Source organism: Alexandromys fortis, unplaced genomic scaffold, assembly GCF_014885135.2.
Source record: "Alexandromys fortis isolate MF-2015 unplaced genomic scaffold, M_Fortis_MF-2015_v1.1 scaffold_7, whole genome shotgun sequence".
Classification (NCBI taxonomy): domain Eukaryota; kingdom Metazoa; phylum Chordata; class Mammalia; order Rodentia; family Cricetidae; genus Alexandromys; species Alexandromys fortis.
Window position 1 is genome coordinate 24,467,944 of NW_026067920.1, and position 25,973 is coordinate 24,493,916.

A 25,973-nucleotide genomic window follows, 5' to 3' on the forward strand; every position below is an offset into this window, starting at 1 on the left:
CTCTCTCTCTCTCTCTCTCTCTCTCTCTCTCTCTCTCTCTCTCTCCTCTGTTTTTTTTTTATATTTGAGATAGGATCTTATAGCTTGGATTGGCCAGGAGCTCATTATGTAGCCTAGGCTAGCCTCAAATTCCTGATGCTCCTGCATCAGCCTTCTGGGTGCTAGGCTCACTGGAGGGAACTGTCCCACCAAGCCTTGCAGCGCTGTCTTTAGTTAAAATTCTTCCTCAGGTTCCTCCCAAACAGCCTGGAAAACACATCCAATAGAGGCGCACACACAGTCCTAAAAGAGGCACAAAAGTCCCCACTTTGTCTCCTCGCCCCATGGCTTTGGAGAGAAGAAAGGGGAAGTTTGGAGGGAGGGTCACATTGATGGAAGAGACCACGTAGTATAGGGAAATCTCAACATTTCTCCACAGTTGTTTGCTGAAGACATTTCAACAAACACAAGGCCGCCTTAAACCGGCAATACATCTGAAATAGATTATTTAAGCCAGGGAGGCAACGTTTCAAAGAAGAACATGGCTGTCAGCACTCGCTTGTAGGCCACCCACCGCTTCCTAGAAGGGAACTTGAGGTAGGAAGGGGCGCGGGGGCTTTCTGGGAGTCTGGAAGTAGTCCCTTTCTGTCCCTTGTTTAAGGATGGCATTTCAAAGGATGAGGCTGAAGACCTGACATTTGGATGACCACAGTCACTGCTGTCACCTGGATGAAGCACTTTCTCTTGAATGTGACTGCCTGGTGTGCCCCTCTGTGCTGCCTGCCTTGAGGCTTTGCTTCTGCAGAGCACCAACATCCACTCTTGCCTTTGTCTCCAAAGCCTTTCTCTGGGACTTTCCAAGTCTGGCTTGTCAGTCAGCCTCATGCCCAGGGCCCCGTTCTCCCCTCCACAGTGAAGGATGCTTGGATGTCTCCATTCAGTGGCTTCTGGGTTCACAGGTTCTTCCAATATCAGATCCAAAGTACTTTGAACAATGGCATCTATCCTGAGCATGTACAGATTTTTCTTGTCATTGTTTCCAAACAGTAATGTCTTTCCTTAAGCATCTGCAATGTTTTAGAGATGATTTAAGAACATGGAAGGCTGTGCATAGTGTATGTAAATATTATGCTATTGTATCTTGAAGGATTTGAGCAGCTGCAGATTTGGGAACCCTGCATGTGTGGATACTGACAACCCACCAAGATTTCTCTTCCCGTGGGTTCCCACGGCAGCCCTGTGCCTTTCTCATGACGTGGTTTTTATGCCCAGTGGGGGGCATCTGTTCAGCCCGTGTCTTCTGTGCTGGGTGCTGTCTCTACAGGATAGTCTGAACACTTTGTACTTCCCACAGAAGCCAGACTGCAGCTTGGGGGCATTAGAGGCATTTGGTGGATAATTTGTTGAATGAATGCATGTAAGAATGAATGAAGGGAATGTATCACGGAGCACACATTTCTGCATAGTGTGGTACGTGGTTAAATAAACAACAGAAAAATTGTTGTAAGACAATTTGTCTTTTTATTCAGCTGCCCTCACAGTCCCCTCAAAAGCCCCACCATTCTAAGGCAAAAGCTTAAAGTGTAATAAAAATTTATCTAATTCACGATCAAGTGAAAATACTTTGGGCCCAGAGCCAAAGAATATTATTGGAGTGAACTTTTTTCAACACCCTAAATTTAACCAGCTGGAATTCTTTTTTTAAGTACCATCCTATTCAACCTTTTGAAATGAAAGATTTGCCTTTTAGTGGGAAATCTGCATTTCAACACAGAGATGGAACACAATGTTTCTCTGCTTAGTTATTCTTCAGAAAAGCAAGTTCTTTTTTTTTCCTTATTTTTTGAATTATATGCTTTGCTTATGTTAAAGACACAGATTGCAGAAAATTTTGTTTAGGCTTGACAGATTGGTGGCTTGCATTTTTATAGATAAGGGGGCATAAAAAGATGTCATCTCTTCCTTTTTCCTCCTTGAGAGGAGGCCTAGCATGAGAACTTTTTGAAGGTGACATTAGCAACCTGTTTGGATAATCACAGGTCTGAGAGCATAGAAATTGGCCAAGAAATACAAAAAAAAGAGAGAGTATTTAAATGAGCTGTGCAATTAAGTCACTGGTGTGGTATCAAATAATATAAAAACCAGCTGAGTAGCAAAGAAGAAAATTCTAGAGTGTGTTGTCTAGGATTCTCGCTGGCTTCTGCTTTTGCAGAATATATTTCAAGAGAATCATGGGAAACATCATGGTCTGGGTGTGATTGTATAAACCTTTAATCCTAGCACTCAGGAAGCAGAGGCAGGCCAATTTCTATTATTTCAAGGGCAGCCTGGTCTACATCGCAAGTTCTAGGCCAGCTAGGGCTACCTAGTGAGACCCTGTCTCAAAAACAAAAAACATAAGCAAAAAAAAAAAAACAAAAAAAAAAAAACAAAAAACCAGAGATCATCTTGACTTAGTGAAACCTTAGCCAATGGGGGAAAAGAAATACAGGGGAAAAATGCTCATTTCTGGAGTAAAGGCAGTACGTCTTGAAAATATCAGAAGGTTAATTAGGAATTCTGTATGCAGTGATAAAATTGGCATGCATTCACTCCAGGCAAAGCAACTCAGGCCACAGGCTTGATTAGTGTTTGTTCTAGAATGCGCTGGTAAGTCAGGCTCTCAGAGAGGGGCTGGTACCCATGGAAAGCTGAGTCAAGAGCTAGAAGTAGGAACCACAGAGGATGTTCAAGGACTGTCTTTGCTTTTCAGTTAGACAACGGAGCTTCTAGGCCAGACTGCCTTCTAGGAGAAGAAAAGACGGAGGATTGTAGAGCCGAAGGGACTGTTAGAACCTTTGTTTTGGCTTGTTAACTCTCAGAGTGGTTTCTCATCTGTTCTCTTATGGGCAATGCAAGGAGAAGAGGGCAGAGCCTCCTAAGCTTCTCCTTTGGGGACACAGTCAGCTAGATGTGCAAGGTTAAGAGGAAAATACACAAATACATTTTAGAAAACAGCGCGCATCTTTGTATTCTGTGGAGAGGATTGGGATCTCTGTTTTGATATTATTTGAAGAGGGGCTCACTGGGGGTTATACCCTGAGGCTCATACATACGGGCCAGGAGAGTGCTCTACCACTGAACCATACCCTCCACCTTGGACTCCTGAAAGAAGCTGGTTCCTGAAGCACTGATGGGGTGTTTTGGAAGTGACGCTCAGAGCTTCACAATGTCCATGCATCATAGCTTGGTGATAAGTGGACAGCCATGTGGCTGACTGTATTTCATGCCTGGCTGTAAGGCAACTGTTAGCTTCAGAAGCAAGCAACATGCGAGTGGTCAAGCAATCTTTGAGATATTCTTGAGGAAACCCAACACCTGATTGAGCGGATCCCACTGAGGAGCACCTTGTCAAAAGTAAGTGTGCAGTGGATGCAGAAATTTAAGGTGACCAGTGCCCAGCATCACATCAGAATCATTCCCAACCTGTTGCTCTTCAGTGAGACCTGGAAGTGAAGCCATTATCTTTTTATTCAGTTGTAAGGAAATGTCACAGCTTTACTATGTATAAACCATTTCTGAGACCCCAGCACTGCACAGGCCAGCGCTGCACAGGCCACCACTGCATAGGCCAGAACTGCACAGGCTACCACTGCACAGGCCACTACTGCACAGGTCTCCACTGCACAGGCCAGCACTGCACGGGTCACCACTGCACAGGCCACTACTGCACAGGTCTCCACTGCACAGGTCACCACTGCACGGGTCTCCACTGCACAGGCCAGCACTGCATAGGCTAGAACTGCACAGGCCAGCACTGCATAGGCTAGAACTGCACAGGCCACCACTGCATAGGCTAGAACTGCACAGGCCACCACTGCACAGGTCTCCACTGCACAGGCCAGCACTGCATGGGTCACCACTGCACAGGCCAGCACTGCACAGGCCACCACTGCAGTTGTCGGGAAGCAGTGAGAACTCAGCTCGTCTGACTTCGGATGGTTGTCTCACGTGGGCTTCCTACTTGATGAGGAACCTGGACCACCTAGGTCAGTGATGAGAAGAAAAAGGGTGGACTAGAACCTTGAACTCCATTAGGAATTTCCCTGATTTTGACTCTTTTAATCCTAGAAGAGGAGGGTTGTGCAAGGGATGACAATCTCAGGGTTCATGGGACCCTGCCAAGGACCAGCAAAGCCTCCGATTTCCTTACTTCTCTTCCTACTATTAAGTTAACTTGTGTTAGACTTGACTCTAAGTTATCATCTCCTGAAGGGCTTACTTAATGGAGACATCCCTCCACCCCATGCAACTTCTGATCTGGTAACTCTTAAAGTTAACCCTAAGAATCTTCGTTTCCAGCAAGCTCCAGATGAAGCTGGTGTTGGCTCTGGGTCCTCGCTTAGGAGCACCCATAAAGAAATAAAGCAGTCATAACCATAGACGTTACTTCCAGCCTGCTAAGGGGCCCTCTTCCTCCTGGGGAGAGAAGAGGGTAGAAAGAGGGGTCTTCGGCCTGCGTGGCTCTCTTCCTCTCTGCCGGGGAAGGCAGGACGACTGCTCCGGTTGATGTTCAGAAGCATTAATTGTGATACTTTACTTTGCCTAAGCTGTGATGAAATAATTGAAGGCATCATAGCAAGAAGTTAAACCCTAGGGAGGCTATTAACAATTTAACATTTCCAGTTCATGTATGAATGTCGATTCTCCTTGCTAAGGAGAACATTAAAGGGTGGTTTTAGTGGAAGAAGCGGCAGGAATCAGTTGAGTTCATAATCAGCCCTGCCTGACCCTCTTCCTGGAGAGGACATTCAGGCTGCCCCCACCCCCTCGTCTCTGTCACCATGACAGTGTGCTGTTTTCTAAAATAAATTACTGGCTAGGGAAACACTGTTCTCCTTAGCTCATCTGTCTACAGAGGAAGCAGAGGGTGTGGTAGTGGGCTGCGGTCACCTGACCCTTGCAACAGAGTGGGTACTATGGTCCAGCTCAGGACACCAGGTGAGTGCCCTCGGACTTTCTGAAAGCCTTGCCACATAGCTAGGCTGACCCACTCCAGTAGACGTTGGCGAGTCTGCCCAGTGAGTTAGTAGAATGAGAATTTTTTTTTTGAAAATTAGGTTTGTGTACATTTATTATTATTATTATTATTATTATTATTATTATTATTATTATTATTATTTTGGTATGGGGTGGTACAAATGTGCCGTGGCACATATATGGAGATCTGAGGACAATTTATAGGCCTCAGTTCTGGGATTTGGACCCAGGTTGTCAGGCTTGGTAGCAAGTGCATTGACTCACTGAGCCATCTTCTGGCTGGAGACAACCTCCTTTATTGAGACCTTCCTAGCCAGTGAAGACCACAGCAGAGCCAGTAGAGCTGGGAAGCCATTCCGGGCCAGAACACAGATGAGGGTCTGCCAACTAACTCAGATCTTTACTTTATTACTAATTATCCACATAGCCACTGTCAAGTCCCTTTATTTCAGAACTCCAAACAAACTATGAAGATGGATACTCGGACACTTTGGTCACAGAGACCTCACTTTGCCACATAGTCCCTGCTGCTCTGAGCTTAACCCCCCCCCCCCACGTGCGCCAGCAGGTCAGCCTTCATCTGGCAATGCATGTGAATGGGTCAGCTAAAATTTGACAGCTCTCTCGTTCCTTGCTGGGGTACACTTAGGGCCACTTCCCAAAGTTGTAGGGAATTTGAAGTCATATTCCCTGTGCAGGGGTTCCAGGACCTTGTTGCTTTTGTGCTGGGGGGGGGTCACAGAAATACCTCAGTTTGTATGGTTTTCTGAGAAAAGAATTTCACGCTCTGCAACAGAAAAGCTTGCTGAGACAGGAGCAGGTGCGAGAATGGCTTCTCAGATTTCTCCTTGAAAACTTCAAGAACTAAGCCGAGTTGATTTTTACCCCCACTTCCAATTTAGCACCAACAACAAAAGGTACACATATTTGTTTCTGGAGCCCAGTCTCCCTCAGTTGCAGGTTCCTTTGTGTGGTTTTATTTTGTGGCTTTGATCCAAGAGGAGGTGTCATCATTAACCTTCCTAACGTGAAACCCTTTAACACAGTTCCTCATGTTGTGGTGATCCCAGGCCATAAAATTATTTTTGTTGCTACTTCATAACTGTAATTTTGCTACTGTTATGAATCGTAATGTAGATATCTGATATGCAGGATATCTGATATGAGACCCCTGTGCAAGGGTCATTCGACCCACAGGTTGAGAGCCACTGGTCTAAGGCTTGGTAAGCCTCCACGACTGCCCAATAATAATAGATTTCTTCTGTACGCCATTGTTACACATCAGGTTCCTCGTAACAGGGAACTTGGTCCCAAGTGTCCTGACTATAAATTGATCACAGAGAATTTTTACGTTACACCTGTAACTCCTGTTCACCTGAGTTTTCATATGACTTTCAGGAAGTACAAATACGAAATACATATACAACCAAACATTTGCTTAAGATGAATTATAAGGAAATTTAGTTTTAATCATTTATTTGGTATGCATATAATCTTAACACTTATTAAAGACTAAGGCAAATTTGCGTACTAATGAGATGGATGAGTGTATTTATTTTTACATAAATAATTAAATCTTGGCTTACTGTCTGATACTGCAGGACGGAGAGCATCTTCAGTGTTCCTCAGAGTTCATTGATGTTTTGATTGTATCATCGCTAATGTTGAGAACCCACTTCTCATGAACATGTAGTTCAGCGTGGTGGAGTGTGTAGGCCTAGTGCAGAGATTGTTGGGAATTCTGTCCTAATTCCAAGCCAAAATTAGTTTGATTTTTCCACCTTCTAAAATTCATAAGTTAATAACTCAAACAATGTTTAAAATAAAGCATTCTAGCCAGGCGGTGGTGGCGCACACCTATAATCCCAGCACTCGGGAGGCGGAGGCAGGCGGATCTCTGTGAGTTTGAGGCCAGCCTGGTCTACAGAGTGTGTTCCAGGACTCGCTCCATACATAGCTACTGAGAAATCCTGCGTTGAAAAAATCAAATAAAAAAATGAATGGATGAATGAATAAGACATACTATCTATCACAATTCAATCCAAAGACAGACTCATTTGATGCTTGCATGCTTAAGAATAGCAATCGGGAAGTATTAGGTCTCTTTGTAAGAGATGGTCAACTCTGTGTAATAAAAACACAGCAGCTCAGAATGTTCCATAAGCCAGAGTCTGCACCCAGGTGTTTCAGGCCGGCAGTTACTTGGCCTGAGTGGCCGTAACAGTGTGCTGTGCACGTTGCCATGACAGGCCACATGTGGGCAACCCTGGCCAGAAACTCGTTTGAGTTCTGAATTAATTTAGTTATGTTGACCCCCATGTGAGGTTGTGACCCGCTGTATATGGCAACTGTCCCGGAATACCCTGGCGGTGCTGTTAGGTGCTGGTACTTTTAACCATGCCCTCTTCACTCACCACCCAACTCAGTTCTCCTGAACTTCATGAACATATGAGCTTCATCTGTCTCCTGGCCACCTCTAGGTCATGAGAAGGGTAGTTAGCTGGGGTGTGTTTGGAAAAGCTGGGCATTGAGGCCAGAATTGAGCATCCCAAGAATGCACAAACCCCGTTTCCTTTCCTACAAACACCCACAGCTAAAAGTGCTTCTATGGCTCTTGATTTCCATGCAGTGGTGAGCAGTTGCTTAGTGTCGGCCTGTGTGCTCTAGAAGGGGAACGTGGGCCTTAGTTTCTGGGTGCTGCCCTTGGGATTTTTGTTGTTTGTTTGTCTTGTCACTTAGTAGCATTATCCTTTGCCCTAAAGGGATGTGGGAGGGACTTGGCCTAAGTTACTTAAATGCTAAGGGTCTAACCTTCATTCTCCATTGCTTTGTACTGTGAGAAGGCATGCCTTCCTGGGGCGCCCATTGACAGGATTCTAGAGTGTGGCCCATGGAGCACTGAAATACCTGCAGTTGGAGGAAACTATACAGTGTTATTCCCTGAAAGAAAGAGTGGTTCACAAACCCGCTCTGTTAGCCTGCTGTTGGCATGGGTTTGTCTATAGTCATTGAATTCGTGTCAAACAGCCTTGCAGATAAACCCCATTTCTCTGGCCCACCCTGTTAGTGCCAATTTCTCCTTGCAATCTCTCTATCCCTTGTAATAATCAAATAACAACAACAAATAAGGAACGGGACCTAAGAACTAGCCCCTGCTTCAGACTTCAAACCAACCTCTTACTTGTTGTCCAAAAAAATGAGGACCAAAATGAAAAGCAAAACAAAACCTGTGGGGGACAGCTCTCTGCCGTTGTTTGCTGCGGGGGGGGGGGGGGGGGGGGCGGGGGGTGGTGTGGGGGTGGGGGGGGGGTTTGGTTGGGGGGGGGGGGGTGGGGGGGGGGGGGGGGGGGGGGGGCAGGGCCTGGTAACTATCTGCAAGGCTGTTGTAATGATGTTAATCTATTTTAATGGAAGTGAAATGTGATATCCCGTGGTTTACGATGCACGATGTTTATGCTGCAGTGCCTGATTCTGGGTTTCGTTCACAGATAAACTTCCGCACTGGAGGGGCCTGTCCTCCCCCCGGTCTGCACACGGAGCTCTAATCCCCACGCCTGGGATGAGTGCAGAGTATGCCCCGCAGGGTATTTGTAAGTTGAATGTTATCTCTTCTACAAATATACAAATGTGTGTAGAGATGAGAGTTCCTGAAAAATGGTCCTTACTTTTCAGTACTGGAGGGAGTCTCCCCCAACATAGACAGGTATCCCATATGTGCTTTTTCATTACTCGCTTGGCACCCACTCTCCTTACCCGTTCGTAGTCCTGAGTGCCTTTCCCTCCCCCTCGCATTGCTCTCCTCACAGGAGACCCTGAGCTGACAGCAGCTCGTCCCTGGGGGCTTCTCCCCCAGGTCTTGCCTGGCTCCATAGCTGGTAGCTGGTACATTCCTGTGTTCACAGCCCATCTTACTGGACATTCACTACTATGGCCTTGCAGAGGCTTCGAATTGTTTGGCAATGCATCACTAGCAGGGGCCAGGACCACAGGCAGCTTACAGTTACTCCCAAGATAGTCTAATGCATGTTACTTATGCATTCGCATGTGTATCTGGACATGGTATATTTATAGATACATGTGGTTATTATATATGTATATATATGCATACAGATACACAACAATGTACTTGTTTTTCTCCTTATTTTAGAGAAAATATGCCCAGAAATGTAGGTGAGATGTAGCGAGCCCACTGCCGCTTCCCACACTCTTGCTTCCAACACCATAACTTCTGTAGTGGGGACCTCTTTACGAAAGTCAGATTTATTCATTTATAATCTATGAATATATTCATATATCATCCTGAAAGATGTTTTAGTAAGCATTTCAGTTTTCTTCTCTGGTTAGAAGTATGTGGTTATGAATCACACATGGCCAAAATATTTGAAGGGAGAATTGATTCTACCCCAAAAACACACACAAAAAAAGCAGGTCCAAGATAAGGGAGAAATAGCATCTAATGTTTATTTTCAAGACAACAACAACAAAAACACTGTGGCTGTGGTAAGAAAAAAGGACAGGAAAGAGCCTAACAAAGTATAAGATGCAAAAGCCCGGCTGTCAGTGAGGCTTCCTTTCCTGAGAGGGTCACCAGCCTTACCCATCCTGTGAACGGTGCCTTAGGGCAGGCCGTGCACCTCCACAGCAGATTCAAAGCCACTTGTTTATTTTCTTACTCACTTCTAGGTAATCCCAAGTAACAGGGAACCGTTGTAAGATTTCACAAGCCCTTGAGTCCCGAGGGCTGAGGGTGGGGGTAAAAGCACCCTTCTCCTCCCCCCCTCCAAGCTGGGCCCCAGTCTGAGTTAGGTCACTGCAGAGAGTTTAGGGGGTGACTTCAGATTCGAGTCCCTGCCCGCCATCAGGGGTGCATGGGGCCTGCACTTGGTTGTGGGAACACAGTCACCCTGGGAAGGGAGACTGAGTGGGGCAATGGAGGGTGGAGTGGAGAGGCCAAAGCCAGAAACGGAAGTCCTTCCTTCCCTCGTCAGTGCACAAGTAATAGCAGAGGAGCAATCAGACGACGGTATGTGCCAATGGACTGTGGGCTCCAGAAAGCTCTAGGACAAGCTAGTGTTCCTCCTCAACTGCATGGACTGTCCTTGGCTTTCAGAGACCCCTGGCCTCCCTGGCTGTGAAATCATTAACAGTGGCTTAGAATTCCCCCATTTGCCTCTGTTGCCAAAGTCTGGGTTGAAGTTGCCATGGACCTTCTTTCCAAGCTGTGCTGGGAGTGTAATGCGGTTAGTTACACACACACACACACACACACACACACACACACACACACACACACACACACATAATTAATCACACCCGGCGGTAATGAAAACCTGCATGCTGGACCCAATAGATTACATCTGGCTGTGTATGCATCTGCTATTTTAGACCCAACCATTCTTTAAGGGTCCTGTTTTTAATGCTCATTTTACATGAAGGAATCCCAAGGCCCAGGGAAATTTCATTTGTTGAGCGCCGAGTCACAAGCTGGGAAATGCCACTGAAGGCCCTATCACAGACCTCCTTGCTGTTTCCAGTCATGAGGCCGCAGTCACATGACTTTTCACTTCAGTGATACATTTAGAAACGGAGACTGTTCTCACAAAACGAAGTAAAATACAAGTCAGTAAGTAGATAGGCTAACAGCTGGGTTTAACCCTTTCAGTGCCATGGGTCCTTGTACCGGCGAGGGGCAGGGCTCCATTTATTGCTCTAAATCAAAACAATCCTGGTAAATGCCCAATGAGGCTCTCAGAGTGAGAAGTTGATTCTCATCAGAGTAAATGAAGAATATTATTATATTTTACACATCAATAAATCAATGTAGCCCTAATTTTGCCGTGCAGGAAATCAATTCTGGTCTTTCTAAACCATCAAAGATGTTATGAACAAAGTAATTTCACAAATTACGGCGAGCAACACATTTATTGATGACTGCAGTTTAGGAATTTAGAATCTGTGCGCACTGTAATATAATGTGGTGTGCCAGCATGAGCCGCGCGAAACACAGATTATATGGTGAAATTGTAATGCATCGTTTGCTATTAGTGGACTGGTGATAATTACCAGTTTCAGAGCGGCTCTTTCCATGTAATCCTTAGTCTCGATCGTAACACCCTTCTCATTGACATTGTGATTACACTAGCTGCCCCTCATGATCTGGAATATCTAGTTGATGGGAATACAGAATGCAATGGTGAAAAACTGTATGTTTTGTGCTCGTTACAAGATCAAAGCCGTTTTCTCTAACCTGATGTATGAGAGGGGAAGGCCTGCACCATAGCGTTAACGCCCTGTAACATAAGCACATAGCTGCCTCGGAAAAACATTTTCCTTTTTTAGGAAGCGAAATAAAACGGACCTTCCTTAAGCCTCTCGGAAACTCATGGATGAGACGCTGGGTGTGGCTTAGCACGCACAGAATTTGGCTTTGATCAGGGCCATCACAGCACATCTGAAACCATCCTTGCTAATTGTGGGTCCACCCCTAGGCTTTAAGAGATTATGGGGGTCAAATATGATTTAAGGCATTTGGAGTGACGAAAGTGTTAAGGCTTTGCTTCAGCCGACAAAGCTCCTTGGTTACCCAATTCTGATTGCCAGGCTAAATATATGACAATGACCCAGAGTCCTAGGGCAGCAAAGGAGAAAGCCATGGAGGGAGGGTCGCAGTGGTTGGAACCAGATTTTTTTCCCCTGCCTATTTAGGACCCAAGTCATTGTTCAATAACAACAAAAAAATTATGAAAATACTCTCAATGAAGCTTTTTATTTCCCTTTGAAGAAAAGAGGCAAACAAAAATAGGCAGATAATGTGATTCTAATGTCAGCATTTTCTTTCAAAATCTCTCTGCCTTTCTTCCTCCTTCTACATTAGACAAATGTTTGAAACCTAATTTTGGTATCTTCCCATCTAATCTTGTTAAAGAGATTTCCCCAGGAGTGGGCTATATTGAGTGAGATTATAAATGCATTGTAAAGTAAATTGCAAGGGCAGGGCAGGAGTCCATTATTTAGACAAGTGCTGGAGCGAGGCTGGCTTGTTTTGGAATATGAGTGTTTGGGGCTCCTCAGAAGACCTTGGCAGCTTTTCTTTCTGACTTGCTAAATGGAGGAATCCTATAATTGATGAATTCCTCATGCCCACTCCTTAGCTCCCTGGTGAGTCTTGCCCCATTGAAAAAGTTACTTACAAATGCTAGCCATGGGTTTAAGGGCCCCTTCTCATTTAGGGAGAAAGTGTATTTCTCAGTTATATTTTAAGCACAGTCTTTTTTTTTTTTATTTTTATTTTTTAATCCCTGGGCCATCAGCTATTCTCACCCCTGTCCCTAGGCCGCTCTCTCTTCTGGATTTTTTTTTAAGGTTGCAATCGCCTGGTTAATTCTTGATTAGCTCCGTTCATATACTCCACATACTCCATTTATGTGTGCACACATATAAGCATATACGGGAATATATATTTAAGTTGAACTATCAGGAAAAAAAATGAATGATTTTTGTGAAGTAAAGCTGGCCCCCTCTTTGCCAAAGTGGCATTTACCCACTCTGGGGTTCTTTTCAGTAAGAGAGAAATAACGTGACTTGAGCAGGCCCCTCTCCAGACAGCTTGGCTCCTGGCCAAAGAGTTGACTAGCTGAACTGTATCTTTCTGTTTCTTTCTCAACCAGAGCCGAGTCACAGCCGAGGGCGCAGGATGTTGTATAATTTGGTTCACGTTGTTAGCCTCTCAAAATAATGAGGAGGAGGCTAGGGTGGCATTGCTCAGCCTGCTGCCTGTCACTGTGCTGGCTGCCTTCAGTGCTCCTACCACCAGTATGCCGGGGCTGCCCAGGTTGGCACCAGCCACTCCTAACTTCTCTGCGCCCTCTTTTGTGGCGCTGCGGCAACCTCCTAAGGATTCAATACAGCTTTTCATTTAATTCAGAATTAAATTTTTCTTTGGAGATTTTAATCACAACATCCCCTTGAGGTTAAACATGGGTATCCTTATAGGATGGTGTGGAACTTACACACCGGCTGGAATAAGAAAAGGTTGCTGCTCTCTCTTCTTCTAAAGCCTTTTGGGGGGTCTCCTGTCATGTTAACAAAACCAAGAATTCATGTGTGTTTCCTCCTAGGCAGTGTAGGACCAGAGAATTGTATTTATTTGACCTTGCCTTTTTGTTATCTCTATGCGGCGATTGCCTAGGGAGAAAGTTAAGTTCACCTATAGCCGGCAGGAGGAGCACCACAGGAGTTAGGGAGCGAAAGTTCTCTGAGTGAAGTCTAGTGGGCTCTGGCCTTGGCCTTGTCCCACTGCCCTATTCAACCAATGAGACAGCGGCACAGGCGTGAAGTGACTTGCCCACACCACAGCAAGTAGGGTGGGGATATTGAGAAGACATTTGCTGGGGACCCAGGAATGTAGTGTTCCTGTATCAGATCCTGAAATGGGCAGGGCTTTATGCAATAGGGCTGGCATGCGGAATTCTTAGAACGGAGTTAAATGTTGTGAAGGTCCATTTGACAAAGATTTGTTGGGCACTGGATGTGGAGGACTCATGAAGGGGTGGGTGGGTGAAGGCGAGGCTTGAGGGGGTGGGGCTAGGAGAGGCCGAATGTTGGGACGAATGAATAAGCAGTTGCTGATGCCTGCCTCCGTGATTCAACATTGATGTTGGTGTTGTGTTATTTTTGCAGGTAAAGATGAGCCCAGCAGCTACACATGTACGACTTGCAAACAGCCATTCACCAGTGCATGGTTTCTCTTGCAACACGCACAGAACACTCATGGATTAAGGATCTACTTAGAAAGCGAACATGGAAGTCCCCTGACCCCGCGGGTTGGTATCCCTTCGGGACTAGGTGCAGAATGTCCTTCCCAGCCACCTCTCCATGGGATTCATATTGCAGACAATAACCCCTTTAACCTGCTAAGAATACCAGGATCAGTATCGAGAGAGGCTTCCGGCCTGGCAGAAGGGCGCTTTCCACCCACTCCCCCCCTGTTTAGCCCACCACCGAGACATCACTTGGACCCCCACCGCATAGAGCGCCTGGGGGCGGAAGAGATGGCCCTGGCCACCCATCACCCGAGTGCCTTTGACAGGGTGCTGCGGTTGAATCCAATGGCTATGGAGCCTCCCGCCATGGATTTCTCTAGGAGACTTAGAGAGCTGGCAGGGAACACGTCTAGCCCGCCGCTGTCCCCAGGCCGGCCCAGCCCTATGCAAAGGTTACTGCAACCATTCCAGCCAGGTAGCAAGCCACCCTTCCTGGCGACGCCCCCCCTCCCTCCTCTGCAATCCGCCCCTCCTCCCTCCCAGCCCCCGGTCAAGTCCAAGTCATGCGAGTTCTGCGGCAAGACGTTCAAATTTCAGAGCAACCTGGTGGTGCACCGGCGCAGCCACACTGGTGAGAAGCCCTACAAGTGCAACTTGTGCGACCACGCGTGCACACAGGCCAGCAAGCTCAAGCGCCACATGAAGACACACATGCACAAGTCGTCCCCCATGACGGTCAAGTCCGACGACGGCCTTTCCACCGCCAGCTCCCCGGAACCGGGCACCAGCGACCTGGTGGGCAGCGCCAGCAGTGCGCTCAAGTCAGTGGTGGCCAAGTTCAAGAGTGAGAACGACCCCAACCTGATCCCAGAGAACGGGGATGAGGAGGAAGAGGAGGACGATGAGGAAGAAGAGGAAGAGGAGGAAGAGGAGGAGGAGGAGCTGACGGAGAGCGAGAGGGTGGACTACGGCTTCGGGCTGAGCCTGGAGGCTGCGCGCCACCATGAGAACAGCTCTCGGGGTGCGGTGGTGGGCGTGGGCGACGAGGGTCGCGCCCTGCCCGACGTCATGCAGGGCATGGTGCTCAGCTCCATGCAGCACTTCAGCGAGGCCTTCCACCAGGTCCTGGGCGAGAAGCATAAGCGTGGCCACCTGGCCGAGGCTGAGGGCCACAGGGACACTTGCGATGAAGACTCGGTGGCCGGCGAGTCGGACCGCATAGACGATGGCACTGTTAACGGCCGCGGCTGCTCCCCCGGCGAATCAGCTTCGGGGGGTCTGTCCAAAAAGCTGCTGCTGGGTAGCCCCAGCTCGCTGAGCCCCTTCTCCAAGCGCATCAAGCTGGAGAAGGAGTTTGACCTGCCCCCAGCCGCGATGCCCAACACTGAGAACGTGTACTCGCAGTGGCTCGCTGGCTATGCGGCCTCCAGGCAGCTCAAAGATCCCTTCCTTAGCTTCGGAGACTCCAGACAATCGCCTTTCGCCTCCTCGTCAGAGCACTCCTCGGAGAATGGGAGCTTGCGCTTCTCCACACCGCCCGGGGAGCTGGACGGAGGGATCTCGGGGCGCAGCGGCACGGGAAGTGGAGGGAGCACGCCCCATATTAGTGGTCCGGGCCCGGGCAGGCCCAGCTCAAAAGAGGGCAGACGCAGCGACACTTGTGAGTACTGTGGGAAAGTCTTCAAGAACTGTAGCAATCTCACTGTCCACAGGAGAAGCCACACGGGCGAAAGGCCTTATAAATGCGAGCTGTGCAACTATGCCTGTGCCCAGAGTAGCAAGCTCACCAGGCACATGAAAACGCATGGCCAGGTGGGGAAGGACGTTTACAAATGTGAAATTTGTAAGATGCCTTTTAGCGTGTACAGTACCCTGGAGAAACACATGAAAAAATGGCACAGTGATCGAGTGTTGAATAATGATATAAAAACTGAATAGAGGTATATTAATACCCCTCCCTCACTCCCACCTGATGCCCCCCCTTTTCACCTCTTCCCATTGTCCTCCAGCCCTACTCCCTGTAGGATTTTTTTCTAGTCCCATGTGATTAAACAAACAAGCAAACAACAGAAGTGATGGAAGTTAAGAATATGATTGAGTGCTTGTCACCAGCACACCTGTTTTTGGGTTTTGTTTTTTCTTTTTTTTTTTTTCCTTTTTCTTTCTTCTTTTGTTGTTTTAAGTTTCTCTATGTTCTCACCGTTTGAATGCATGATCTGTTTGGGGCAATACTATTGCATTTTACGCAAACTTTGAGCCTTTCTCTTGTGCAATAATTTACATGTTGTGTATTTTTTTTTAACTTAGACAGCATGTACGGTATGTTATGGCTATTTTAAATTGTCCCTAATTCATTATGAGCAAACACGTTGCTGTTTCCAGTTCCGTTCTGAGAGAGTGAGAGAGAGAGGGGAAAAAGAAACAAACCATGCTGCATAATTCTGTAATACATATCATGTACAGGTTTATTTTCTAACGGAGGGAAAACAGTGTTTGGGTTCACAAACCCTCTACAGACAGAACAGAGCGCACTAGGGGAAAAAAGGATGTGCTAAATGTCTGTCTCTAAAGGGTTGCATGTATTAATTGGAGAGGGGAAAAAAAGGCCTTGAATTGACAAATTAACAGAAAACCAAGTTTTATTCTATCATTTGGTTTTAAAATATGAGTGCCTTGGATCTATTAAAACCATGTTGATGGTTCTTTCTGCTTGTTATAAACTTGTAGCTTAATTCAGCGTTGGGTGAGGCAATGAACTTTAGGACCTAGCTTGTGGTTCTCTTCACAACAATGGCTACCTAAAATGTGACCCACTATGTCCCAGTGAATCCTCATCTTTTCCCTCGACTTTTTTGTGAACAGAACTGATTATGCCAGTATAAAAGCTACTTTGCTCCCTGTGAGAGCTTAAAAGGAATGGGCTGCTTTGCCTAAAGTTTTATTTTATTCTTTCTAAATGATGATGAAATTGAATGTGAAGTGTGCAAAGGCCCTGGAAGGTGGTGAAACAACATTAGGAAGGAGCTGTCTAAAGTAATGCATTTATGACATTCTGGCACCAAAAGAAATAGATGCAGACCCACATGGTTGTCAAGTGGACAATCGAGCGATACACTTAAGATCTTTTAGACTGTATTCAAAAGAAGAGGGTGTCGCAGTGTGACAGGGAAGCACACAACCAGTAATCCCTTAGCACGGTGTGGCACTGCTCGCCATGTTAAACTAGAGCAGGTATATAAGCTAATAGTGATACAATGATGATTAACTATGAATTGTTAAGACGTACATTTAATGTGACATTCTTCAAAAGGAAGAGAAAGAGTTTTAAGAGCAGCAGCATCTGTGTCTGTGCTCCCTAAAAGTTGTCCTGCGTTCCTTTCCATACACTGTGTGCTATTTGTGTTAACACGGGAGACGATTCGTTGCTTTCATTTTATTTGATTCCGTTTTCTTTTTTTCTGTTTCTTTCCTTTTTTTTCCTTTTCTTCTTCTTCTTCTTTTTTTTTTTAAATTAAGCTAGCATCTGCCCCAGTTGGTGTTCCAATAGCACTTGACTCTGCCTATGATGCCTGTATCTTTTTCTCTAATCAGAGATACAGAGGTTGAGTATAAAATAAACCTGCTCAGATAGGACAATTAAGTGCACTGTACAGTTTTCCCAGTTTACAGGTCTTTATTAAGGGAAAAGTTGCAAGAATGCTGAAAAAAGAAATTGAACACAATCTCATTGATGAGCATTTAAAAAATTTTTAAAAACTAAAAAAAAAATACAAAAAAACAAAATACAAAAATCAAAAAAAATAAACAAAAAACTTTGCCAGCCATTTACTTGACTAATGAGCTTACTTACTTGGACGCAACATTGCAAGCGCTGTGGATGGACAAAGAACACACTTAACATAGAAATGAATGATGCTTTCACTCCTACAGTGCAAGGATTTTTTTGTACAAAACTTTTTTAAGTATAAATGTTAAGAAAAAAAATTTTTAAAAAGACACTTCATTATACTTAGGGGGGGGACAGCATTATAGGGTTCCATTGTCTTGGTGGTGTTGCAAGACCTGTTATCCATTTTAAAACGGTAGTGGAAATTCTCTGCCTTGGATCACACCCCGCTCTTCAGGTTGTACAAAAACATCCATGGGGAAAGGTTTAAGATTCTATAGTACTTAAATATAGGAAAATGCACACTCATGTTGATTCCTATGCTAAAACACATTTATGGTCTTTTTTCTGTATTTCTAGAATGGTATTTGAATTAAATGTTCATCTAGTGTTAGGCACTATAGTATTTATATTGAAGCTTGTATTTTTAACTGTTGCTTGTTCTCTTAAAAGGTATCCATGTACCTTTTTTGGTAGTAGAAAAAAAAAGACAGGCTGCCACAGTATATTTTTTTAATTTGGCAGGATAATATAGTGCAAATTATTTGTATGCTTCAAAAAAGGAGAGAGAGAGCGAGCGAGCGAGAGAGAGAGAGAGAGAGAGAGAGAGAGAGGTGTGACATTGTACCGAGAAGCCATACAATGGCTGTTTGGGGACCCTGCTAGAGTGTCACACGGATGGCTGTCATAGGGGTTGTACATATCCTTTTTTGTCCCTTCCTCCTGCTGCCATGCTGTATGCGGTACTGCAAGCTAATAGCGTTGGTTTGTTCTGTAGTGTGCTTTTGCCCCTCTCCCCCCGTCACCCACCTCCCAGCATCTCCACCTTCATATGCAGTAAAAGAAAGAAAGAAAAAGAAAAGAAAAAAAGGAAAAAAACAACAACAATGTTTTGCAGTTTTTTTCATTGCCAAAAACTAAATGGTGCTTTATATTTAGATTGGAAAGAATTTCATATGCAAAGCATATTAAAGAGAAAGCCCGCTTTAGTCAATACTTTTTTGTAAATGGCAATGCAGAATATTTTGTTATTGGCCTTTTCTATTCCTGTAATGAGAGCTGTTTGTCGTAACTTGAAATTTTATCTTTTACTATGGGAATCACTATTTATTATCGCTTAGATGCCCTGTTCAAAACAGAGGCACTTAATTTGATCTTTTATTTTTCTCTGTTTTTATTTTTTTTTTATTTGGATGACCAAAGGTCATTACAACCTGGCTTTTTATTGTATTTGTTTCTGGTCTTTGTTAAGTTCTATTGGAAAAACCACTGTCTGTGTTTTTTTGGCAGTTGTCTGCATTAACCTGTTCATACACCCATTTTGTCCCTTTATTGAAAAAAATAAAAAAAATTAAAGTACAATGTAAGCTTCTTGTGTCCTCATTTGACACACTCTGTAAATTACTTCCAACAGAATAACAGGTTTGAGAGAAGGCCAGCCTGTCTTTTTCAGAATTATTTCTATGGGCATTTTGATGTGTGTATTCTACCCTAAAGGAGCATATACTTACTATATTAATAGACATACCTCAAGCCATGGAAGTAGTTTTAGGCATTACAGTTTTAGAGGAATTGAAAAGTGATTTCTGTGTATTGTTCAAAACCTCTGCTCTGTCCCTAGCAGAATGCACTAGGTACCCCTGAGCCCGGGAGCAGCCCACTTACTTCCTTTGGATTCTCTGCTGTGCTCGTGTGTCTCAAAGTCCTTCCTGTTCTCCCGCTATTTCCTTATCGTAGAGTGTGTTGCCAAAGAAGGGGTCCTTAAACAAGTAGCTCCCTTATTTCCACAGAGTGACCTCTTATAATAAACATGACTCTTTGCCTCAACCCTAAAATTCCAGAAACAAAGGCAGCAGATAGATTAAATCTGTTAAACAGCAATAAGATGAGGGGAGGAAAAGGCTAGGAAGAGCAGAGTGGAGGCCAGCAACCAGAGTTGGCTAGACCAAGCCACATCTCCAGAAGCCGCTGCTGGGCTCCTAAGATGCATCATGGTTTGCCTTGTGATTCTGAAAATCTATGGTCTGAACATGCCACAGGTGTGTGTGTGTGTGTGTGTGTGTGTGTATGTATATACACACACATACATATGTATACATTTATCTATCAAAAGTTCTACCTTGCTGGTGGCAAATGAGGGTAGATAACCCCTTCGATTAATTATCTTTTCATACTTTGCAATGGCTTGAAAGGCAGGTTAGGTCTGTGTTAAAAATCCTCTCCTTAGAAATCTGTGTTGTCGGTTTTCCAGCTACTGCGTGTTGTAGCATCAACCTGCCTTATGATATAGCACATGCCTCTGTGGTACTGTCTCCCCGTCTCCAGTGTAGATGGATGGATCCGACAGTGTTCATAGTTTTGTAAAAACCCACACAAAAGCTGTTCTGTTGTCTTCTCGTGGTAGCATCTTTGTCGCATAGTTCTTCCCTCCTGGTGACCGCCAAGTGGCCTTTTATGTGAGGCCAGAAGAGTTTGGTCTTTTTAAGTAGAAAGTGAGGTATTTGGCTTTTACTTTTATTTATTTATTTTTTAAGCCAGTTTGAGTTTGAGTGGGATAAGGGGACTTCACTGGGAGACATTTGGAACTGGGGGGAGGGTCAAGCACCTTGGGAAAGTTGGTCTTTTTTTTTTTTTTTTTTTTTTTTTCAGTAAACTGAGGGAAGAAATCTGTGTTTTCTGGGTACCAAACTGATTCCAGAGCAGATGGAAATATGTCCCTGCGCCCTGTTGGCTGTAGAGGGTGGTGGCTTCTTCCCCATATTAGATGTCCATGCAGCTTTTGTGGGTCCCCAGTGTGCTGTCCAGGGGAGCTCAGCGTGCAGCTGTGCAGATTTTATATACAGTACTTATTTTAATTCCTCGGTATATGATGCTCTTAGCGTAATTAGATTTTGCATCCTGACAGACAGAATTAATGGTGGATCCAGTGTCCTCATAGGTTGAGATCTCTTAAATCAAACTGGGGATGGGGAGGGGTGTAAGTATCTGGTGATAAATCACAGATTATGCTTGATTTACAAGGTCCCAAAATTAAATAAATTTGTTGGGAGACAGCTTCTTCAGGTTACTTCCTCTTGTGACTTATTACAACCCTTCGATAAAATATTATTTCTGACGCTCTGTGAGTGGAGGGGGCATGAAAACTTGGACACCAAGAATAGGACTTCTAAGGGACATTTTCTAGCCTGAACCCAAACATTTTAAATTGTACTAGAGAGGAATTTAAAAAAAATTCCCACCACATAACATGAATTACTGATAGATCTTTGAAGGAGGAAGTACCAAGACTGTCCATTATCACTGAGAATTCACGTTGAGCTTTGGAAAGTCTTGACATGCCAGTAGAATGTTATCTGTGCACGTGAACTCCTGATGCCCGGGATGCTCCCAAGGGACTAAACAAAGCAAAACAAAGAGACCTCCATTTGGAAAAAACGAAAAAAAAAAAAAAAAAAACAACTTAATAAGCAGGAATACAGCAAATTTTAGCCCCTATTAATGTTTCCAGTGTGTGTCTGTCCTTCCTGGGATCACTTGCTATCTTCTCATTTACGGTCTTCAGAAAGACCGAATCCGGCACATTTTAAAGGTTGCTCAGAAGTGGGGTGAGCATTGCCATTTGTTGTGTATCAGCCATAGCAGGAAGTGTGAAGTAGTTGATTCTCCCGCCCCCTCCCCACCCACACCAGGGCATTCAGTGGCTAGAACTGTTTATCTAAATACCATGTTTTGTATATATATGCAATAGACCCATATTGTAAATACCCATGAGGACTCAAGTGAGAACTCAGGGAAGGGTGGACTAGGTATCCTTTCAACTGGGAAAGGAAGGAAACAAGGTGGTTTCTTCACAGACACTGGGCTTGGCTGGAAGACACCAGGATTATTTGGGACCAACCCAAAAAGAACCTGAGAAGCCCCTGGGATGGTCTTGACCACCTCCCCCTTTCCTCTGAGAGTTAGGGAGGAAATGCTGTGTCTTCTGGTTTTGTGATCCTTTCCACACCCAAGCGTGGTTGCTGATGGCTGTGTTCTCTGTGTTCTTTACCACGGAATTTACTCATTGTCCCCTGGCCTGGCGTGATAGGGAACTTTTTTTCTATTTTTAAGTTGTAGAAATTTCGCTGCGATTGATAGCATTTTCAACCTACTTGGAGAATTATTTTCTTGAGACAGCACTAGCTTTGAAAAAGCGTGATCTCTCCTTAGCAAATCTTCCTAAGCATCGCCTGAGGCGTTCCCAGAATTTTTTTTTTTTTTTTTTTTAAGAAGTGGACACTAGACCGCATAGGCTGTGCTCCAGAGCTTGCTGCCCCTGCAGACGTGGCTGGCTGGCCATTCACTCTGGCTATCTCGCATCTCATTATCCTGTAGCACATGACCATGGAGTCAGTCTTTGGTGAAGGAGCCTGGCCTGTTTCTAATTCCCTGTGTCATCTGTCATGGGAGCAGCAGATCCCTCCCTCCCTCCCAAAGGGGAATAGGAGCCAATCCGGTTCACAAGGGTCATTGTACTAAGTAACCAGACTTGGCTGAACACAACTCAGCGATTGATCCAAATACTCTTTTTTTTCTTCTCTGTCACATGGCAAAAACTATGTCAGGAAGGCACCATGAATCTACCAGATTTTTCACAGAGACAATGAAAAAAAAAAAGAGAGACAAATTAAACAGTTTCTCTTAAGCAGAACTCCCTTCCCACCCCCAGGTCCCTGAAGGACTGGGTGAGTTTTTAAATAACCAGAAATATGGTATATGTGTATGGTGTGCTTTGTCTACTAGGGCTTTAAGTATAAGTAGTGGGTCAGACAAAAGGGTTTGGAAGGGCATCCCCTGAAAAGGCCTCAAGGGCAGTGCTAACACTGGGCCAGGGACAGGATCCCCCAGAGTCCACCTGGTCTCCACTGCTGGGGGGGGGGTATGTGGAAACACAGCTGAGCTCCAGACCCCAGGCCTCCTGCCTCATGGAGTCAGGGGAGAGGAGGCCCCAGGCCCCTGCTTCAGGTCACCATGGCAACGAGGCCTGGAATGCCACAGTGCTAGCCTTCATCCCCAGCACATCTGGACTCTCAGTTCTGTTGCTTCAAGGCAATGCCCACAGAGGGTGGGGTGGGGGGAGCCTGGAGGAACATCGCCACTGCCCTCCCTTCACCATCGCCTTCCCTGGGACCAAAAAAAACCAAAAAACAAAAAAAACCAAAAACACAAACAAACAAACAAACAAACAAAAAAACAAAAAGCAAAAAAAAAAAAAAAAAGAACCCGCATGTCTGAAAGAAGCTCCAGGCAGTTTGGGTGCAATTTGAGGGCGACTTTTTGGTTTTCTCCTCAGAGATTTGTTCACCTCTTGTAACTCGTTGGCTGCTTTGACGTTGAACTGGATGACATTTCATGTTTTCGTTGAGCTGCTTTCACATCAATTTTGATTTTTTTGTTTCCTTATAATTTCATTATCATTTTAAGAAACTGTCTCCCTTCCCTCGCCCCTCTCCCCCTATCCTTGACCGAAGGACTGTTTGCTGCCAAGCTTTCCCAGTCATAAGGAACAGTGTTTCCTTCCAGGTGTGTCCCAAGTTCAGTAGGCCTTCCTTCCGTATGATGGGTTAGGGAGTCTGGGTCCTTCGGGTGACGAGGCGGGAGGTGTGGGAAAGCACCTCAGAGGTGGACGTGTCCAGGGAGGGAGAGATTACGTTAGAGATGGTGCCAGTGGCTCACCCTGTGGTTGATTTAAGTCATAATTTTGAAAAGCTAGCAAGAGAACAGAAAAATCACCAGGCCAAGTCACACCTGTACTCTTTTTTCCTTCCTCTGTCTCCAACCTCTTTGCAGGTTCTTCACACACCCCCATTCGGCGTAGTGCCCAGAGAGCTCAAGATGTGTGGCAGTTTTCGGATGGAAGCTCAAGAGCCCTTAAGTTCTGAGAAACTTTGAAGCCCCCAGGGGCGGGGTGGACATGTGCCGCCCAGCCGATGTCAGCGTGGCCCGTCATCCTGCTAGTTTGTGACGTTCTCTGACAGTAACCCTTCACGAAGCCGTTGTGCGAAGACAAGAGTCCTGCCGAGTCCTTCCAGCCTGGGCCTGCAGTGCCATTTTATTTATATTTTTTAATAAAAAGTAAAAACAAAAAAAACAGACCCACATTGGAACAGTGCACCCATCCCATTAGAGGGCCCCCGGACCGCCGCTGTCCCAGCGCCGTCCAACCCCTTTTGAAACCAGCCAATCCAGCTACCCTTATTGTGGAAATGAGCATGAGCCCCGAACCCCTTGTTTCTATACATTCTATGTTGTCTTTTAAAAAGTGTGCTTAACATTGACATAATAAATGTTGGAGCTTTAGGCAGCGTGAGCTTGTTCTTTAATTTTTAATGTTTGCAAGACAATGTGGCCACTTTGGGCTTTGTGTTTGTGTACCTGTTCCCTGCAGGAGCCCATAGGGTGGGCAGGAGGACCAGACTCAAGGGATGGGCAGAAGACGCACAAGAGGAAAATAGGCTTTCGCTTATCAGATAGCATACATTTTCCAAGAGAATCAAGATGCAAACCTAGGGAATAAATCATAGCAATATCATAATTAATGTAGTAGTATTGCTGTTTATTAATGCTGACGTGTGGTTTTTCCTGTCTGACTTATAATTTGCATACCATTAAATAATGCATAAATATGGCACACTGAATCCTCTTTCTCAAATATATGCTTTTGGTAACTACACATAGGAGCTGCATTTGTTAATTTAGTTCGGGAAAAGATAACATCACAGCGGATGGGTGGTAAAAGCCAATAGTTGCTTGTGAAATACCCTGATGCCAGGATCCCAAATTCCAGTGATTAGGTCTTGATGCAGACGAACAAACATGAAACTGCCTAATATTTACATCCGAAAATGCGGTAAAGGGTCTGACCAGGGGCAAGCATCGCTGGGGGAAAGAGGTGGCTAACTATCGGAACAGACCCTTTCAACCATGAACGCCTTCTATCCTAAAGATAGGTGCTAAATTCACCAAGGACTTTTCTCGGTTTGGTGTTTCCACTGTCTGCAGATCCAGAAGAGAACTAGAGACAATGTGGCATATTAAAATATGCTCATAAATAATAGATCTCAGACACCTGTGCATTACAGATTTACATATTGGCTGTGAACCTAAGTGGGGAAAATCTTATCCGTTCACCCTCTGGCTAGATTACCTAACCCAGTGAAAAGATAGCAGAATAATTGGCACCTGGATTCCTCCGTGCTTATTCATCATAAATAATAGTGCTCTGGTTTATATTTGTGCAGTCCTTTCATGCGCATTGTTTCATCTGCGCCTCGCTGGGACACATCCCACAGCTTCCATGCGGCTTGGATTCTGGACTGGAGTTGATGCTGCTAAATTCTATTCCGTTATAGTCAAAGGGAATGCCCCTCCCTGAGTGCTTCCACTGTTGACACAGGCTATTCAGGCTCACAAACATACATGTGGGTTTCCACATACAGAGACCAAGGATGTCTGCTGATGGAGCAAGGGCTCCTCCTTGCTATCTTCTCCCTCTCTCTCTCTCTCTGACCCTTTCACGACAAATAAAAACTTAGACTGCACACATCTTACATCTTCATGTGTTTTTGGTGTTCTTAGGTCAGAACAGGACTTCCAGACAAACAGTCATTGCCAAGAGAAACCTCCCTGCACCACATTGTCTGACTTGTTCAACTAAGCTCGGAGCCCACAAGGCATCTGGTGAATAGCTTTGCCTAGATGTGCTAGGTCTTTGCTGATTCCTAGGAAAAGTGGTGCCACCTCTTCTGGGAGACCAGAGGGAAACTGCAGCCTTGGGAACCGGGCTGACTTTCTCCACGCTTTCAGATCTGGTCTGTTCTCATCCCCAGCTTGTTTCTTCTTAGACTCTGTGGCTAAATGAACAGGTAGTTTTCAGAGTCGCTTTGTTGAAAAGGAGTGACTCAATGCGAGTAAAGGGTATCCTCTCCTCCCCTGTAGAGAAGAAAGACCACTAAAAATAAGCAAAACCCCACATCCTCACTCACACCTTCTTTAGTTGTAAAAAAGAAAGTAAGATTCATATATAAGGCTCATTGCAAAAGGGAGTTAGCCTGGGTGGGGGTAGAAGTTTTGAAACCTCGCATGGGATCGATGATTTGGGAAGCCATCTTGCTGTGTGACATGTCAAGGTTATGGTTATTTGAGGAGGGCGGAAGCGGGGACAGGAACTGACAAATCTGACTGGGGTCCTCACTGTGCCCTCTCTGGAGAGAGGAACTTCAAATTGCCGAGAGATTAATTGACTGCCCAGCATGCACTGCTCACACATTAGAGGACACAGTGTTGGC

General features: G+C 45.2%; 1 protein-coding gene across 4 annotated transcripts in view; it reads left to right on the plus strand.

The window, feature by feature from the left end:
- The window catches only part of Bcl11a (BCL11 transcription factor A), a 95,152-nt gene extending 71,173 nt beyond the window's left edge, over window positions 1-23,979 (plus strand). Inside the window, exons 3-5 of one of the 4 annotated variants that reach the window (XM_050141365.1) lie at window positions 8,487-8,588; window positions 13,678-15,572; window positions 23,476-23,979. In XM_050141365.1, the coding sequence (XP_049997322.1) occupies window positions 8,487-8,588; window positions 13,678-15,572; window positions 23,476-23,577 (2,099 nt within the window). In that variant the 3' untranslated portion in view covers window positions 23,578-23,979. Of the gene's footprint in view, window positions 1-8,486; window positions 8,589-13,677; window positions 19,621-23,475 lie in introns of those variants that run through there. The other 3 variants (XM_050141364.1, XM_050141363.1, XM_050141362.1) reach the window with 3 other exon arrangements.
- The last annotated feature ends 1,994 nt before the right edge of the window (window positions 23,980-25,973 follow it).